We start from the raw sequence: 19,216 nt of genomic DNA, 5'->3' as shown, positions 1-19,216 counted from the left end.
GAGACCTTTTATAAATACTAATGTCTTGTGTAAGTGAGCTCAGTTGTACAGTAGCTCAAAGTGTTTTTGGCATCTTGGCAGGCTGGATATGTAATGTTTAATTCATCCGAGTACTGCCTGTAAAGCTGCCCGCTGCTGAGTCGTCATATTCCATGTTCCGTTGCTCAGTGCTCTTATGCCATGAGACTAAGCAGCCTGTTTGATGTTCCTGAAAACAGAGATATTGTATGTGTGAGTGGAAAAGAGATGTAAAGCTCGATATTATTCAACTAGATATACACTAATGTTTTTGCTGGCTCTCCTCTACGAAGCTTTAACTCTAATGCACATGGGTGTGTTTGTGTTTGTCTATGAATGCATGGCCACATCACTGTGTTAATGTTAAATGGCTGCATTAACAGGCCACTCATCCTCTCTTATCCTACCCATTCCCGCAGATCCAGAGTCCCAGAGGAAACGTACTGTTCAGAATGTCCTCGACCTCCGGCAGAACCTGGAAGAGACCATGTCCAGCTTGCGGGGGTCTCAGCTCAGCCACAGGTACAGGAGATTTCAGATCAAGGCATCAGTTTTCTAATTTAGACTAAATCTGCAACCCTGTTAGGGCCCATTGACACCGAACACTATTTTGTGTCTGTCAGTGCTGTTTTTCAATTGTTTTTCTATGTAAACTATTTGCTTTCCTAATTTTAATATCTTCATTTAGCTAGCTGATGCACCACGTCTCACTTTTTTTAATAGTGTCTCGTACAGGAGAGGCACATTTTTTAGATGTCATGTCGAGTTAAAGGAATATTTCCCCTAAAAATTAAAATTCTCTCATAATTTACTCACCCCCATGCCATCCCTGACGTGTATGACTTTCTTTTTTCTGCAGGACACAAACATTTTAATAAGAATATTTCAGCTCTGTAGGTCCATACAATGCAAGTGAATGGGTACCAACATTTTTAAGCTCCAAAAGCACAGTATGGCAGCATAAAACGAATCCATAATACTCGATTTGTTTAATCCATGTCTTCAGAAGTGATATGATAAGTGTGGGTGAGAAACAGATTAATATTTAAGTCCTTTTGTTTTTACCGATTCACATTCTTTGTGCATATTGCCACCTACTGGGCAGGGAGGAGAATTTATAGTAAAGAAATACTTAAATATTGATCTGATTCGCACCCTTTAAAAAGAACTTCAACAGTTAAAAACGTGTCTCGAAACATCTGCGGTTTGTTCAATTTGTTTTGCTGCATCTAGCTTTTTTAGTACAAGTTTGAACGGCCCCTTGCCCACTCTGTTGTTTATTTTTTACATTTTAATTTGTTTTGCTTATATTATTATTAATATTATAAATGTATAAATGCTATTTGATTACTGTTTATTACTAAAAAAAAATGACACAACTCGGGGTTTGAATTTTAATCTATTTTATATGAAGATATGTCCCAAATTGTGTTAACTGTAAAAAATTGCAATACTAATATGAAAGAAAAAGAAAATTAAACTTTTTATTCATACTTTTTATTATTTATTTTATTTTTTATGTTTATTATGATTTTATAAAATTTTTAATAATATAATTTTGATATTTATAGTTTTTTGGACTTAGGGGACGGACTAGCAATATACTGTGAAAATGAAAGTCAATGCTGAGTCAACTATAAGTAAACCATTTGTTTGTTTCGTATTGTGGCTCTGTAGTGCTTTCAAAACCAGGCTGTTTTTTTTTATTATTTTTTTTAATTTTTTTTTATGAGCTGACCAGCCCGACAAATCAACATTGGCTTTGGGCGGGACTATTTGTTTGAGTGTTTGAGAAACCTGACAATAATCATTACATTTATAATTATGTTTGCTGACATAGTGGTGCAGGAATTACACACTTCATCTTAAAAACAATAATTTTCATTAAATAATCAATAAATAAATCAATAATAAAAAAAAATTATTATTAAAAAAAAAAAGCATTTAAAATGAGAAAAAAATTGGTTTCCAGGCCTGGAAAAGTCATGGAAATTAGCAAAATTATGAGAAAGTGATGGAATGTTCTACATATAATATATATCTTTTCTAGTTTTGCTTTGTTCTGAAATATTTAATTGCCAAGGAATTGCTATTCATGAGTGCAGCCTCTTTAAAGTCATTATAAGAACCCTAATTCAGTAATCACAAACAACTGGAACAGTCAAAGAACAGCAGTGTAAATGCATTGGTCATTCAGGGTGTGGGAACCCTGGTGATATCATAAACACAATTGTGTGATCTAGCATATACAATGTCATCCAATGCCGAAATTCCATATACAAATGTCCTTCAGAGCAATATAACATGTGTCCAAATGAATAAAGTCCAAACATCGGTATCGGCAGTCAACAGAGCAACAGATGTTTCTCTGTCCTTCTCACATCAGCACCTCTCTCTCTGTTGTTTCCTCCTTGCCAAGGTCCACAAACACACATACAAAAACCATAGCAAAAGGATAGATTACCCTCTCAGCAGAAAGCAACACATACTGTGTGAGGTCTTCAAGCAGGGCTTGTATGTTAGTGTACTGAATAACAGAGCTGGTGGCAATATTTTATACAGCAGAGAGCTGTTTCAAAAAAAAAAAGTCTCCTTCACCGCGGAAGTCAGATGCAATACTTAAGGACCCTGTTAATGGTGCATTATAAACCAGCAAGCTTTTAGCCCTGCAAATAAAACATAAAAAAACGTGCCTTGGTGCTCATGTGGGGGATGCAGGTTTGAATTTTGCTTTAACTCCTCTTTATCCCGAATTTTCATGTCCTATCACTCTGCATGCCCATAATGGCAAAAACTTGGCACAAAGCACCCCTTAATGCATTTATAGTGTGTATGCAATTCTGTGAGCCAAAATCAGGTGCTTGCATGCATTCAGTTCATCCCACATAAGAGAACCATAATAGTGTATCTTAGCGCTCTGCCTATCACCTAGTTTAAGTGTGTTTGTTTGAGTGAGTGATTTTAGATCTCCCACCTGGTATAAAATTACCTTGCCTCAGCAGCTGTAAAGTCATTCTATTAAAAGCTTAACATAATTGGCCTGATTTAGTGCATCATCTGCACATAAACGCTAATGTCTGAGTAGAGAGTCTGAACTGTTCTGAGAAGGCAGCACAAACTTAGAGCTTATGTGCGTAATGAACGTATGCCTTTATTTTGTATGGCCTTATGGTAGAATGCTCTGCTTGATTTGTCATATTTTCTGTTCCTCTGATTGAACTATATTCAGCAGTAAAGGAACACTAATCACTGCCATTTAACCGTCATTATTATTCAGCCCAACAGTCAGGCAAACAGAAGCTTCTTCCATTTTCAAAGGATAATTCACATTGTTGTCAATTCTCTGAAAAGCATTGTCTTCTTTTCTGGAGACATTTTACTCATCAATTTTTCTTTAAAGGAAATATATTCAGAAATCCACGATAAACTTGTATTCAAAACAAGTTAAGCTCTATAGAATGTGACATGTTGTTAATTAGACAGAAAATAGTTACAACTTGAGAAAACAAGTCAACTTTTTTTGTATAGTGATGCACTTACAATAGAAGTTTTAAAGGCATTTCACTTAAATAAATGTCAAAATACACCGCAAACTTCACATTTCTGCCTGTAAATTTAAGCGCAGCGTAGTTCTAGCGGGAAGACTAGCAACTGTACATCATCGCACCATTAGCTGGGTAATTCCCAGCCAATCACATGTAAGCCGTTGCTTTATAAGTCACATTGCTGTTTCAGTGTGCTAACTCGGCAACCTCCACCACCCCACCACCACCAGTTGAGTCCCGTCCTGCACGGGGGTAGGCTCCTCGCCCCTGCCTCCTATCTCCGGCAGGATATGATGTTCCTAGTACAACTTCTTCGGACCCCCAGACAAGGCCTATGCCAAAGAGAGACATTACATTTCTGTTTTATGTTCATCAAATAAATGTCATCTTAAATCTCACTCAAGTCTGCAAGTCTTCCTGATAGAAATCCTCTAGACTGCATTGCCCCCTAGACATCAATTGTGAAAACATGAGTTTTATTTGCTTTTAGAAACTGAGGGACGAGTCAAAATTGTTGTCTGTAGTAACTGACAGCACATCACAGATGCTGTCTGTTTTGAACCTGACACATTCATTTAAATTTGAGCATGCAGTATATCCAAAGTCTACCAAAACTCAAGGACAATGGGAAATAATCTACTGTACATCCATCCGCATGGATTTAAAGTAAAAAAAAAACACCTGGAAACAAAATAAGGGCATTGAATATCAGTGCTGGGACAACACAACTCAGAAGGATATGATTTGATCCAGACGAGGGGTTTAGCAGCGACAGGTGTTGAAAGGCCACAAGGTCAGTCAGTTCCTCCAGCTCCCCGAAGCTTGTCATTCTACTTTGAAATCAGAAAAAAAGGGACCCTAGGGGTCATTGTGTGTGTGTGTGATTCACTTCCTGTAGAAAGCTTGAGCAGTGTTTGTGGCACGCATGAAGGAAATGAGACATCCTCAGAGATGTTTTACCTTCATGTTCCCCAGCATCAGGGATGATATATCACTTACCAGTGAAACAGCAAGACTACACACACGTACTCATATACAAGATATCTAAGACTGAAATGAGGCTTGTGTTGATTAAATGAGTGTGTGTGCTGTGTTGATGGTTATATCTGGTGTGACGAATGAGTTATTACCTTTACTCCCAGAAATATGGCTCCAGAATACCACATTGAAGAGGTTTTCTCTGGTTAAACCCAGTCGTGTTGGAATTACTGTATTTACGAAATAACAACAGTCTTCTGGCTCGTTTCTATAGCAAAATGGATCCATGTGTGTCTTTGTTATTGATGACAGCAAAATACTGCAACATGAATCAGAATGAAATCAAATTTGATCTCATTTACTTTCTAAATGCACATTCCTGATTTTATTGTGCATGATTCATCGTTATTTTTTATTAAAAATGTAATAACCTGCTCTGAAAAGATGTATTTATTTGTATTATTTTTTGGCTGACCAATAATACCCTATTATTTGCCAAGCCCTCCCCTCCTCTCTACTTAATTCTGGTATTTAAACAAATAGATTTTCAATCACTCCAATCAATTCCCATTGGATAAAATCAAATCTCACCCTAATTATTTTTACATTTAAAGGAATAGTTCACCTAAAAATGTTAAAAAGTGTGTTATAAGCTGGGGCGGCTGTGGCTCAGGTGGCAGAGCGGGTTGTCCACTAATCGCAGGGTTGGCAGTTCGTTTCCCGGCCCACGTGATTGTACATTCCGAAGTGTCCTTGGGCAAGACACTGAACCCCAAGTTGCTCCCAATGGTAGGCTAGCACCTTGCATGGCAGCTCTGCTATCATTGATGTGTGAGTGTGTGTGTGAATGGGTGAATGATACGTAGTGTAAAGCGCACTGAATGCCGTTAAGGTTAAATAGGCACTATATAAGTGCAGACCATTTACCGTAATTTATTCAGCCTCATGTCATACTGGTTTTGGTAAGAACAATTCAGCAACTTTAATATAGTTTGCTTTCAGAAGACTTAGAATATAAAGCACAAGTCACATGGACTTTTTTTTATTTATAACACATTTTGGTCGCATTTTAAGCTTTTAAGTATCACTATCAACTGACATTGAAAAGAGGGACTAATTACAGTGCCCACCCACTTTTTCATCCGTCTAGGTTCCGGAAGTATTTTCCCCATTCATTTCTTCAATAGACTTTTAATAAAATCCTTCATTAAAGACTTGTGAGCCATGAACCAAACCAACCGGCTCGGAGGTGAATCACAACATCACAAACTTTGTTTTGAGGCAATAAAGTATTTAAAAATCAGACAGAAAGGCAAAGTGGTCGCGCTAAGCCATATTTTGTGGGTTTCATTGGACTCAGTTCTCTGATTGGTAGAACTTTCTCTGCTGTACCATGGGTAATGTAGTTTACAATGACTTCTCCTATCAAACATGATTTTTAAACAATGAAATTGAGATAACACAGACAGATGGCTTCAACAGACGCATATACCATCAATGAACAACCTCGTAGCTCACGATAGGTCTGTCTTTAAACGTTTATATGTTATCATTGAAAATCAATTCGTCAATGGGATTTTTACTTCCGGAACCAGACTGTTGTGCTCTATAGTGAAAAAGTGTAATTACAGTAATTCTAACATTATGCAAACACAGTATTAAGTATAAAATATGACCTATTTGCAAAAACACATAAAAGGATCCTGTATTTCAAATGTGTTCTTATATTTTTGAATATAGTGATTTAACCATCTTTTCTTTTGTCATTATTTCTCAGCTGTATTGAAAGCACCATGTGCTATGACAGTGATGAAACCAACGCTTGCAGCATCTCCAGCCTGTCCAACCGTTCCTCCCCTCTCTCCTGGCGCCAAGGCCAGTCTAGCCCACGTCTGCAAGCTGGAGATGCCCCCTCCTCCAGGGTCACCGCCCACTCGCTGCCCATCCGTGCGTCAATGCAGATCAGCCACCTGCAGCGCATCCAACTCATCGAGGGCCTGGATGCCACGGACGATGACATGGCCGACCTCAAGTCTGGTTACCTTAGTGATGTAAACCAGAAGGGCAAGAGCCAACAAGAGGATGATGATGACAACGACGATGATGATGATGATGTAGACGTCGATGATGATGACCTGGCTAATGGGTAAGTGTTTGTTCATTTTACTCTTTGCTGGCAATCTCTTTATTATTGTGCACTATATAATGAAATAATAATATGAAGTGTTACCTATATTATATATAGCACTATATATACAGTATATATGGTGAATTCGGGTCAATTGTGACACTTGAACTCAATGAACAAAAGTTGCCCAATTTACCTGAATTAACTCTATAAATAGTCAGGTCGAAAATTCTGAAACCACATTGAAAATCTGAAATCAAGTTTAGGATAATAAATTATTTATTTTTATTAATTTTTTTAAATCAGTTTGATAAAAAAAAAAATGGAAATAGGGCTTCATAAATTATGCAATTAATATTATATTAATATTATAATATTATATTTAATTATATTAATCGAATAAAATATAAATATTATTAAAATCATAAAATATTACAATATTGTTTTTTACTACAACTAAGCATAATAATTAATAAGATTAAGAATAATAATAGTTATTAATAATAATAATATTTAAGAACATGTATCATCAGGTTTTGCACAAACCTGTGGAGTTCATACCAGACCAGCCTGAGTATATGCTCAAGTCATTCAAGCAAAAGATGCATACTTTAATAAATACTAAGAAATTCTGAAACTCATCTAATGATTTCAAAACTTTTTACTCAAATTGATAATATAATTTTGTAATAAGAATGTATTTATTTTTTAAAGCTTTTACTAATGGTCTCATACTTTTGGACTCCAGTGCACTGTACTATATACAGTATACATTATGCAGAGTACATAATAATTAGTGGGCTCTCAATAAAAGGTATGTTATTTTCTCATGCACAATACTTTACTCATGAAGATATTTCCTTTTTTTGTCCAATGAGCTAAATTAAGATCAATTCTGTTCAGCACTGGCTGATTCTCTGTCAGCCTAAGGCCCCCCAGTGATCGATCATGTCAAAATCAGCTGAGGGTCTCATTTAGGAGCCATATGTGGCTCATGTTCATGTCCACATCTTAGAGCTGGCTGTGTCACCCTGAGGGGCCTTGTGCAGAGCCGGCCATCATTTTCAGTGTCAGACACCTGATGGCTCTGATGTAGCCGCAGCTGTGTGTGGAGGACGGCTCTTTGTTGGAGATGTAGTGCTAAATGCATGTGTGTTTATGTGGCAGGTTTTGTGCACACAAAACTAGGAAATTACTGTGGAAATGAGATGTGTTTGTTTTAGTCGTCAGCGAAGCTTTGAAGTTGCCCTCTCTTAACCTGCGCTGGTGGTTTAGTGTGATAGAGAAACTCTGTCAACAGCTACTGAGTCAGCCACTGCAAAGTGAGAAAGTCAAAATCAAGTGGAACAGGTTTGATAGTACTTCACCTCGTGGTAGTTGACACCACTTGAAATCAGATAAGGAGCCTACCTTTGTAGATCACTGTAAAAACCAACACTATGAACATAGTGTATAACTTTAACAAACCTTTCCATGTGTGAAAACAGCCGATGTCAAGTGTGACTATTCCTGTAGCTCAACAGATAGAGCATATTGCCAGCAATGGCAAGGGTATGCACCGTAAAAAGTCGTAACCTGCAATAGTATTTCTATTTGATCTAACCCTTAAAATTATTATTATTTTTATTATTATTATTTTTATTTAATTTTTTTGGTGTACCCTAATGTATTCAGGTTAATTCAGTGGTGTTAAATAATACTTGACTTGAATAAAACCTAATTTTGATTAGAGTTAGACCGATATATCGGTTTTACCGATTAATCAATGCCGATACCGTAATTTCCGGACTATAAGCCGCAACATTTTTCCCACGCTTTGAACCTTGCAGCTTATACAATGACGCGGCTAATATATGGATTTTTCCCGCTTTCAAATGTTATATATATATATTAAAAAAAACATTCTGTGACGTGCTCAGTTTTTTGGCGGCGTGAAGCTTTCATTAGACAAATGAAATTGCCGAACGGGTTAAGGTCAAAACAACTTTTTTTGTTTACTGTTTAGATTAAATCGAAGCTCAAACTTCCCATCATTCTGATTACGGTAGTAATTTTGTCACCCTCACCATGCCAAAGACATGGAGAAACGCATATGATGCTGCTTTCAAGTTGAAGGCGATTGATCTGGCTGTTGGAAAGAAATAGAGCTGCTGCACGGGAGCTTGGTCTTAATGAGTCGATGATAAGACGTTGGAAACAGCAGCGTGAGGAATTGACTCAGTGCAAAAAGACAACTAAATCTGAGGTTATTCAACTCCGACACTGAAGGAGATGACTTCAGTGGTTTCAGTGCACAGGACGAGGAAGATAGTGACCAATGACTTTCTTGGTAGGCTACTATTTACTGCAAATGTTTTATTACAAGCCGTGTGTGGCAGCGGGGCGTGGTCAGGCGCCGTCCGGAGAGAAAAGCTGTAAGGCGCTTACACATGCGCTAAATTATGTCTAACACTGGTGTCTAATTTCAAGTGCCCTGCTTCACATGTCCTTCTTGGGAAAACTGTCACATGGGCACCAGTGTGACAGTTTTCAGCAGGGCACTTGACGTTCCAGGTAAGGCTTTTAATGGCCACAGCAATGTTTACAATCAATTTTATAAAGTTTCTCAATTCTTCTATGCGCCAACACTAGACTGACGTGTGTCACTCTCTCAGCTCTGTGGCTGCTGCCTTTTTATGACGCTCTCCCCATGCTTACTGAAATTAGACACCGGTGTTAGACATAATTTAGCTCAGGTGTAAGCGCCCTTACTGCTTTTCTCTCCCGGACGGGCGCTTGACCACGCCCCCGCTGCCACACCATGTTTCGTTAAAGCCTATTTATTTTTGTTACAAGCCGTGTTTCGTTAAAGCCTGAGTAAAGTTCATTTGTTTCAATGTACCGGTAGGCACCTGCAGCTTATAGACAGGTGCGGCTTATTTATGTTCAAAATAATATTTTATTTAAAAATCAGTGGGTGCGGCTTATATTCGGGTGCTCTCAATAGTCCGGAAATTACGGTAGTTGTTTTTTGGAATTATCGCTTGTGTAAAGTTTACGTAAAGCGACAAGTTTCCAATCATAACTTCCAGTCTGTCCACACTGAAAGCAAAACTTCTGCGTTATGCATCACAGTCAAAGCCAATTACAACATATTTGGTTTTGAATATACAGTTTTCACTATGGGCGGGGCCTTCCAGGACAATGCCACAAAAATAGACACCAAAATGTCCCGGTACTTATTGCAGTTTGGACAAAATCTCAGATTTACAAAGAAGATATAGCTTTCATCACTTCTCACTTCTTTAGACTGATCAAGTATGCAGTAAATGTATGTCTTTAACTTGGCTTCTACTGTTTCAATAATTCAGATGTTTGACATGCTGTCTGCTCTTCCATAGAGGTTCATATTTGTCTTTATCTGGTTTGCCCTCTGCTTGTCTGATTAGTTTGAGATGACCAGATGATTTGCATTTGTTTCTATTCACCGCTGTCCCTCTGGGCACCATGCTGAGATCTGCCTCGGGTTGTCAAGGTGACTGAGTGCACGGACAGGACATGAATGTCATCAGCTTATTAAAGCAAATACAGGGAGCTAAACAAAAGAGTGTAAAGCACAGGTCAACACCCACCAAACGCAAATCATTTGTCTTCTATGATACTTATATGACACATAAATGAGAGTCTTCTGAACTGTGAAAGAGGAACCACTGTGCAATAACATTTTGCCCTCGGTTCTTATGATAAACCCTCCTGAAGCAATGCTGGCTGCATATACGGCACTTGAACTGTGACACATATTTCTTTAAACACTGTGGGAGCTCAGTTATCTAAACCTCCATGAACTCTTTCATGATGAGTCTTCTTAAATCTTCTCCCCAGGTATGCGTGTTGCCATGGGAACCATCTCCGAATACCTCTGTTTCATACAATGTTTCATATTTTTCCTCATTTGACGTCTTCTGTCCGCTCTGCACATTACTGTAATAAGATGAATGTACAGTATTAATGAGCAGGAAATTGCTCAAAGTTGACAAATTGCTAAATATATGACCCAAATTCAAGTCATCTCCCAAAGAATATTACTCATATATCATTGCCAGTAATGTGAATTAAATCACATTTGTGAGTGATGCTAGTGCTCAACTCTCCACAACAATGCTAGGGTGTTTTGGATGATTGCTAGTGTGTTTTTCATTGAGTAGTTTACACACAAAATATTACCAGATTAACAATTACATGCAATGCTATTACATTTTTTGTGGAGATTTTTATACCAAACCCCCCTTGGCGATACCAGTAGCCCTTACATAATCAGTTCCTTGTGCTTTGTCTCAGGGAGCTGATTTTTATATGCAATACGAGACACATGTCTGTGGCCCACAAACAGAGACTTCAATTCATGAACACTACTCCAGGTTATTATAGGATCCTAAAATTTACATCCATTGGACCAAGTAACGCACAAAGCAATCATTTAATTATACAGTTTGCGATGCAATTAGACTTAAAATGTGCAGAGGGTGGAAAGCTATCTAATTTTGACCTCTCATTCGAAGTTCAGATGAAAGACATTTTCAAATGTCCTGGAAAATTCTCCATAATGAAACAGGGGTTCTGTTTTAAAATCCTAATGAACTGAATATTATTTGTGTGTATTATACGTTTTTATGCCTACTAGATGATCATGCTTAGCTTAGGAACATGCTAAATTCAAACTATTAATAAAAATATCTCAATCTCATTTGAAATTTTCAATTTTCCCATAATTTTTTGTGTACTATGTATACACTGTTAGCTTACATGCTAATGTCAAGCTATCAATAAAAATAGCTCAATTTAATTTTAACATTGTATATTTTACCCACTATTTTTGCATACTATGCATTGTATTCCTGTCTGAATATTACACTGTTAGCTTAGCAACATGCTAATGTCAATCTATCAATAAAATAGCTCAGTCTGGTTTAAAATGTTCTATTTTAGCTAACATTTGTGTGTACTGTGTATTTTTATGCCTATAAGAGTACAGTGACGTGCGGTGATGTCTTAAAGAGGCTAGGCACTGAGTTATGAAAGCCAGATTACCTGATTTATTGTTTAAGCTAATAATACGTAATAACAGTGAACGTTACACACAAGCGCGGCATATCAAGAAATGTAAAAATCAGGATGTATATAGTGTATTCTCTCTCTCTCTCTCTCTCTCTCTCTCTCTCTCACACACACACACACACACACACACACACACACAAGCGCACAGCCACATAGCCAATCTTTTCTTACATACCAATCAGTTTGAAATGATCGGATAATTTTTGGGCCCTTTTGCTGTACTAGTCCATCTAAGGCTGGCGTAGACCTCCCTCTTGTAATTAACTCATATTTGGAATTAAAATCGAACTTGGAAAAATGTCTTAATTCCGTGATTACGGCCGGTGCTGTCATTTTGATTTTGAATTTGGCGGGGATTAGGCATGTAGGCTACGCTAGCTGTGATGTAATGACGTCAGCTACGCAAATGTCCAGGAATATCTTGATTTTAATTGGTCCATGTCTGATACGTAACGGAGATGATTACGGGCATAACATATTTACGTCAAAAGGCACAGCAGATTTGTGCTTTTTGCCGTACGTGTTAAAGAATACAGGATCGAAGTCGCATGCGTAACATGGGTTTTTCAGCTTGTCGTCTGCAATGAATGGACCGTAAAAGCACTGCTTATTCTACCATTTGTTTTTAGTTGATTATGCGTAACTGCTACATTTGTCATCATAACGTCTAAACAATTGGAATAACACACATATTGCATATATAAATCACAAGAATAAAAAGTAAAAATATAAATACAAGTTTATTATGTAATAAACATTTTATTTTTGAATTTTGGCAGGGTAGGCAGTGCCTAGTTTGCCTACCCAGACCGCACGTCAGTGTAAGAGTATCACGCTGTTAGCTTAACAACATGCTAACATCAAACTGTCAATAAAAAAGCTCAGTCTGATTAGAAATGGTCTAATTCTCCAAATAGTTGTGTCTACTATGAATTTGTATGTCTACTTTTAGAGTGTTGTGCTGTTATATTAGCAACCTGCTAACATCCAATTCTATTAGATCAATTGTGAGTTGAGTCTCCTTTGCACTTCACTTGAAAAGTGCTATTTTGCATATTGCGTTAGGTTGTTGCCTTTGTTGAGCATTCCAAAACAGTCACTCTATGGCAGTCATCTGCTGAAACAAACAACTTAAACCAGCCTAAGGTGGTTGCTGGTCTTAGCTGCTTTTTGCTGGTATTGCTCCCTGCCTTGCCAAGCAGGTTTTTAGCTATTGTGTAGATGGTTGGCCAGCTGGTCTCCCCAGACTATTTGACAATTGTCCAAAACCCCTTTAAAACCATTGAAGCAGACCAGCCTGACCAGCTTCGCCAGGTTAGGAGACCAGCTAACCACTTTAGGCAGGCTTAAGCTGCTTTTTTTCAGCAGGGTTAGAATGCCAATGTAGGCAGTAGACATCAAAGTAGCTCACTTTTGAGCTAAGGTGTCACAGAGAGATTTGTAACCCTTATATGATATGGGCATATCTCCTGGTCTACTGGTAGTTGTTTACATTGGGTTCCTGTTACATGGTTCAGCATCATAGTGGTGTGGAACAATAACATCCCCGAAACACCCTGGACAGGGGTCATAACTCTACCACCAGTAAAGCTCTACACTGGCCCCAGTGTCCATAACAAAGAATTCTATACATAAGCGTTCCCCTCACTAAAGACTTAAGAGTTCATGCTACCCTACCCTGGAACCCTAGCTTTTGGGTAATGATTTTTGGAGACATAAAGCCTGATAGCATCTGGCTCACAATCAGCATTGATTATTTGCCTTTCATTCCCATTGTTATGTTTATCATCTGCTTGGGCATTAATGGCTTGACGTTAATTGTTGCAGGTAAATTCTGATGAGTTTTGTGAATAAGGCACAATCTATAATAAGCCTAAATTAAAAAGAAAGGAAACCTGTTTTTGCTTAAAAAATAACAATAACTTAATTTAAATATGGCACAGCATTATTTCTGTTCAATTAGGATCTGATTAAGTTGGACTGTCAGTGGTAATATAAGATGCAGGTTTTTGCGAAGAAATAGTGACATGACTCGTTGCATGGTATACAGTCAGTTAATAATAAATATTATTAGAGACTGCATTTCCTGAATGCTGTTATGGAATGAGGTGTGTTTTGTGTGGCGCGTCATGGGTTTCCAGGCATCAGTAGGGGGTCCCTCACTTATGCCCATACTCACTGAAGCTGGCCAGCGAATTCTGGCGCCACCTTGTGCAGCTCTCGTCTGTTGCTATAGCAACACTGACCCACAAAGCCACTGACAGAGCTGTGTGTTGGTTTTGAAGTAGACAAAGACGGCTCATAGGAGAGTGTGTGTGGCGTGTGTGTATTTAGGTCAGTGGTTTTAAGTGGGAACAACCACTGTTGTGACAAACATATCAAGGTTTGTTGCTTCAATTAGCTCTGATTCTGAGTACCGTAAATAATATGACAAGAATATTGTTCAACACTTAACTAATGGTTCAAAACAGTGTTTGCTAATGGTTATGAAATGTTTTTTCAGACGCTTCCACTTACATGAGATTGGCCAGTGTAAAACATAGGAGGTTTTTATCTAAAAGGTACAGTGTTACCAAAAGTACTGTTGCGGTACCATGGTTCAGTTACGGTATCAGATGGTAATACCATAGCATTTTGATACATTATTAGAGCAATTCCATTTTAATTTTGTTTATTTGTATAGGATTGTTACAAAAGTTATGACACAAAATATGTGCAAATATGTGTTACTGTTACTCTACATTTTTTATATATTTTGATGGAAGGACAACACAGAGCAGTAAGCTAGCTTTAGCTTAGCCAGCTCGTCTCCATGGTTACCATTACGAAGCTTCCCACCCAGCAGAAAATAAATCTATTCTGTACTAAGCCCACCCTCTGGGCATAATCTGCCTCTAGCCAGGGTACTGAACATTTATATTTATCCTACTGAACATAAGGTTTTTACATTTAAGCTGATTTTCCATGGTTTTGTAAATATATTATGTAAAATTAAGCCTTATAAATAATAATAATTTATGCATTGTCCAAAGCCAAAATAATTAGAACTGGTTGCTCAAAAGTTGCTCTTCCATTGTTCAGTTCTCATTTTCTCAGTTCTCATTTAACTTTGTCTCTGATGTTTCTCCTAAAATTCCTTAGGATAAATACAAAATATGGTATATAGAGGGCTATAACATGTATGTGGTTAGAATATCTCATATAGTTTGGTTTTGGTAGAATTTGATGAGGAATTTAAGATCATATTGTAATCTCTGGCTTTTGATTTCAGACTTGGCAAGTCTGAGCACAGTTGAAAACATAGTTAAGATGAGGAGACACGTGTGAGGTTACTGGGGTGTTTTTCTCTGGGTGAATTATGAGAAGCAGGACACTTGAGCCAAAATCTTCATTTGCTCTCCATTTACATTAATTTCCTCCTAGGAGAAACTATTGAGATATTACAGAGATCTCAACTGTTGTTTTTCTTTCCTATAGGCCAGTTTATTCATTTGCACATCTGCTACCAACTTTTACCTTAGTGGCATTTGGAATTACTACACTGTGTATTCAGCAAAAGTAGATCGAAAGTTCTGCTACCGAAATCGCTCTGCTTATTGAAACTCAAATCACTGCCCCAAGTGGCCAAAGCTAGAAGTGTTGTTGACTGTATGAGCACATGTGAGCTCCAGTTTCCGAAAGAAATGTCCAAACAGTGGCACCAAAAGCAAGTTGTATTTTTAGTTGTAAATTATATAATACAGTTGTAACAAAGGAATGCATATTTTATTAACCATATGCACTAACACAATCCCAATCACGCTCTCCATTGTTTATTTAAACACAATAGCTTCTTTTCCACTATCACCACTATCAATTGGCCACCCATGGCCAATAGCCTTGTACCTCGAGCTGCAAGACCAAAATCGATCTGAGTTCCCACCATCAGGCCAATAACTCCAAAGCGTTGTCAAAAAGCGTTGTTCTGTTGTGCGCTGGATACACAAACTGGGAAGTTCAGCGAAACTCCACCTGACATTGAACCCACCTCAATCCCTGGTTGGCCTTGTTTGGCACAAATGTATTCGGCGGGCCAAAGGCCATCGGCCGTTGGCCACGAGAAAGCCCCGAGGAGGCATGATAAAGCCCTGGAAGTGAAAGTGGGAATGCAACTGGTCCTGGAACGCACTAGCACACCCTCATTTGGCCTAATAATGGAAATGCAGCTAATTATTTCCTGGATTCCATGGGACCAGAGCTCATGTCTCAGAAGTTTAGCGTGCAAATCGTTATGATTCGTGCTAGAAGGAAATGTGTTCACACTTGAATTACTGCAAAAATGTCAGTAATTCTCAGTAATTTTGCTGAATGGAAATTATTTTGGTGTACATGAACTTTCAGAAGCAATATGATGATTTCCTATGTGATCATGTTGAATTTAACATCAGAGGTTAAGCTTGGCTTTTTCTTTTATTGTCCTAGCAGGTGATTAGCAAGGGAGGTAAAATGTGTATTCTGGAAATTCAGCATACGTGGTGTATTTTTCCTTGTATACTGCACTTTTCCTAGGATCAAGTATCTAATCCCCACAGGAGGAGCAAACTCTTTAAGAGCTTTATTTGCCATGAGGCTACCCTCCGGCAACCTTGTGCTAGATGCGCAATGTCAATAATGCTAAATGTTTTACGACATGCCACATGCTGACAAAATAACCCAGAACTTTGTGCAGGTTACTTGCTTTGAACAGCAGTAGATCTTATTCAGTGAAACCTTTTGTGTCTTTTCACTGCCTAACACAAAGAAAATCATGTTTCAAATAGCTTGTAACATCAGGAAAAGGTTAGATCCAGGTTAAAATGGACTGTACTGGTGCGAAACACGTCAGCTTTCAGAAAATTACTGCTATGAGGGAGGTAAAAATATCCCATGATCCTTGCAGCATAGTCATCCATCATGTCTTAGTTTTAGGGTGTAATTGAGAGATTTTGTTCGGCGGATGACTAATGTATTTAAGGATGAGACACAAGATGTCTCTCTTTATTTCTCTCCTCTCTCTCTTTCCTTCTCCATCAGACGAATGGAGTCTTCTGCTCGATAGGTTCATAATTTATTTCTCATACAAAATGTAATATCTACAGTTATAACATTAGAAATACCTACATATAGAGATGCTTATCCTATCCAAATCAGTACAATCAAGAACATCCAAGAACATCCTACTTTGTTATAACTGTACCTCAAATGCCATTTAGGAAACAGTTGCCATCCGAATAGTGTAAAACACAAACTTTGCTTTCTTGAGGTTCTTCAGCCAATTGCATGTACTGCTCATTTTTCTAGCATATTAGTTGTCAAGACATAATCTCGAATTTCCTGTTTCCCTTTTCCTGTGCATGGGGGGTCTTGTAGCCCCTAGATAAGATTTCACTTCCATACATACAAACAGACAGTCAGCTATACCTCATACGGGATGTCCCATGCAGCAGGTAGAAACCCAAGATCCCAGTGGGGCCAAAAGGTCACAAGCAGAGGACTGTGAGTTGTTGACCTGAGGGGATCTTTATTAGTCAGTTAGGGGGTCTCTGATCTGTCAGAAGACCCATGGAGAAAAGAAGGTTGTAAAAAGGGATGAAAAGGAAAGTAAATACATTTCAGAGACTCCCCAGCTAACTCACCACTCCGACTCATCATTCAAACTCTATGTGATGCTTTGAAACAACATCTATTCCAGCACCTTCTTTGACTAACATCCTTTTCACTATGACAGGCATTATACACTTGTGTCACATAAATCATCTTGACTCACCATGAACCCTTGAGTCACAGAAGTGCTGGAATTACATAGCAGTGAGCACGTATTAGTCAACTTGAAACATTTGTGTCTAAATCACCAATGTTTTTACAAACATTCCACTTAATCTTAAAAAGAACACAGGGCCTCAGTTGGGGACGAATGGTCATGTAGTTGATACACCTAGTGTACAATCAGTCCTGCCATGTGTACACCAGTACAACAGAAAACAGGGTGCCGACTCCAAGTCGTGTAGTGTGCAGTTGGCTTAAAAGATTTGTCATTTTATAATATCCCGGCTGGTTAGTAAACGATTCAGGCCACCAACAATAATATGTGATTTGTGAAGTTTAAATTTAAAAGCGTTTTGGATGATTAGCATTACAAACAATGTGGTCTAGTGTTGCTTAAGGCAGCTTTTCAAGTGTATCTAATACATTTGTGTTTCAAACGTAACTGTATTTATAAGAATAAATGACCAACGTCATGATTTCAAAACAATGACACAGTTAACTTCAATGTTATTAAAGTATTGAGGCGTAAAATGAGTCATACATCACCACTCGGGCCTATTCTTTAACAACAGAGAGAATTACTGCATGCTGACTGTGTGTTTGCCTGGCATGGTGGATCAGATAAGTCAGCAGTGAAGATGTTACGGCCCTGCACTTGACCTTTTGAGACTCCCCAGAGGCTTAGCAATTGGCATAGTGTTGTGCGTTTGTAGGCCTGTATATTTGTGCGTGTGTGTTTTATGCATGCATGCTCTCATACGTGCATTTCAGGGATTAAATCAGCATGTGATATTAACAGTGTCATGGTGCTCATTCTTTTGAAGAATACCAATGTTAACTCTAGCATGGAGGAAGGACAAATAAAGCAATTTTGGTAGTACTATTGGCTGATATTTCTGTGGATGTCATACATCCCCTCATAGTTTACTCAAAAGGTTTAAGAAGCATCTCTGCTTTTGGTTCAGTAGTGGTGCTATATAGATAAAGCTATGCGGCTAATAATGAGGTCACTACCCAGTCAAAGGCTTTTTAAAGGTCAGGCTCTGTTAACTTGCCACCTACCCCCTCTACAGGACAACAAATGCAAGTGCACTTTTCACAGTGGCACATTGCCTCTCTCAATAACCTTTGTCTTAATACCTGAATTCCACCAGTGAGTTATGTTTCCCATTCTTTTTATATGAGTCTCACAAAACCTGCCAAGAACAGGTCATAATTTACTCCAAATAAGCCCCGTTTAAGAATAGTTAAACGTTTTAGCATTATATAGATATCAAATTTAAGTATTTTATTTATACATCATGGTACTAGTTTCTGCATTTAATTTATGCTAATTTTAATAAAACAGTGGTATATTACAGTAATGGGAATCATAAAAGAAAAGTCTGCACATTACAGTAATGATAACTTTGGAGAAAATGTGCTTAAATGAAACAATGAAATGTGGAATATTGGGGTGAAATATGACCTTGGCACGTTTTCGTGAAATTCTTCCTTTTCCACTCGCTGATTCAAACAGCATTTGATTCTCCATTTTGTTTAAACTAGTTTCCTGTCCAGAGGTTAATTGCAGTTTTATGATGGCATTATGATTATGTTCGTTGGTGATTTTAGTTCTAATGTGCCATTATCAGTTAATTTAGTGAGCAGGAGCTGAGAGCTGTGGGGG

General features: G+C 38.0%; 1 protein-coding gene across 1 annotated transcript in view; it reads left to right on the top strand.

Annotated features, from left to right (window-relative positions):
* Positions 1 to 19,216, top strand: part of LOC127618450 (neuron navigator 1-like) — a 133,253-nt gene that overhangs the window by 25,772 nt on the left and 88,265 nt on the right. The window contains exons 3-4 of the mRNA XM_052090897.1: positions 438 to 540; positions 6,319 to 6,687. Of these exons, the coding sequence (XP_051946857.1) occupies positions 438 to 540; positions 6,319 to 6,687 (472 nt within the window). The remainder of the gene's footprint in view (positions 1 to 437; positions 541 to 6,318; positions 6,688 to 19,216) is intronic.

This window comes from Xyrauchen texanus, chromosome 25 (assembly GCF_025860055.1).
Source record: "Xyrauchen texanus isolate HMW12.3.18 chromosome 25, RBS_HiC_50CHRs, whole genome shotgun sequence".
Taxonomy (NCBI): Eukaryota; Metazoa; Chordata; class Actinopteri; order Cypriniformes; family Catostomidae; genus Xyrauchen; species Xyrauchen texanus.
This window is presented reverse-complemented; position numbering and strand designations above follow the sequence as displayed.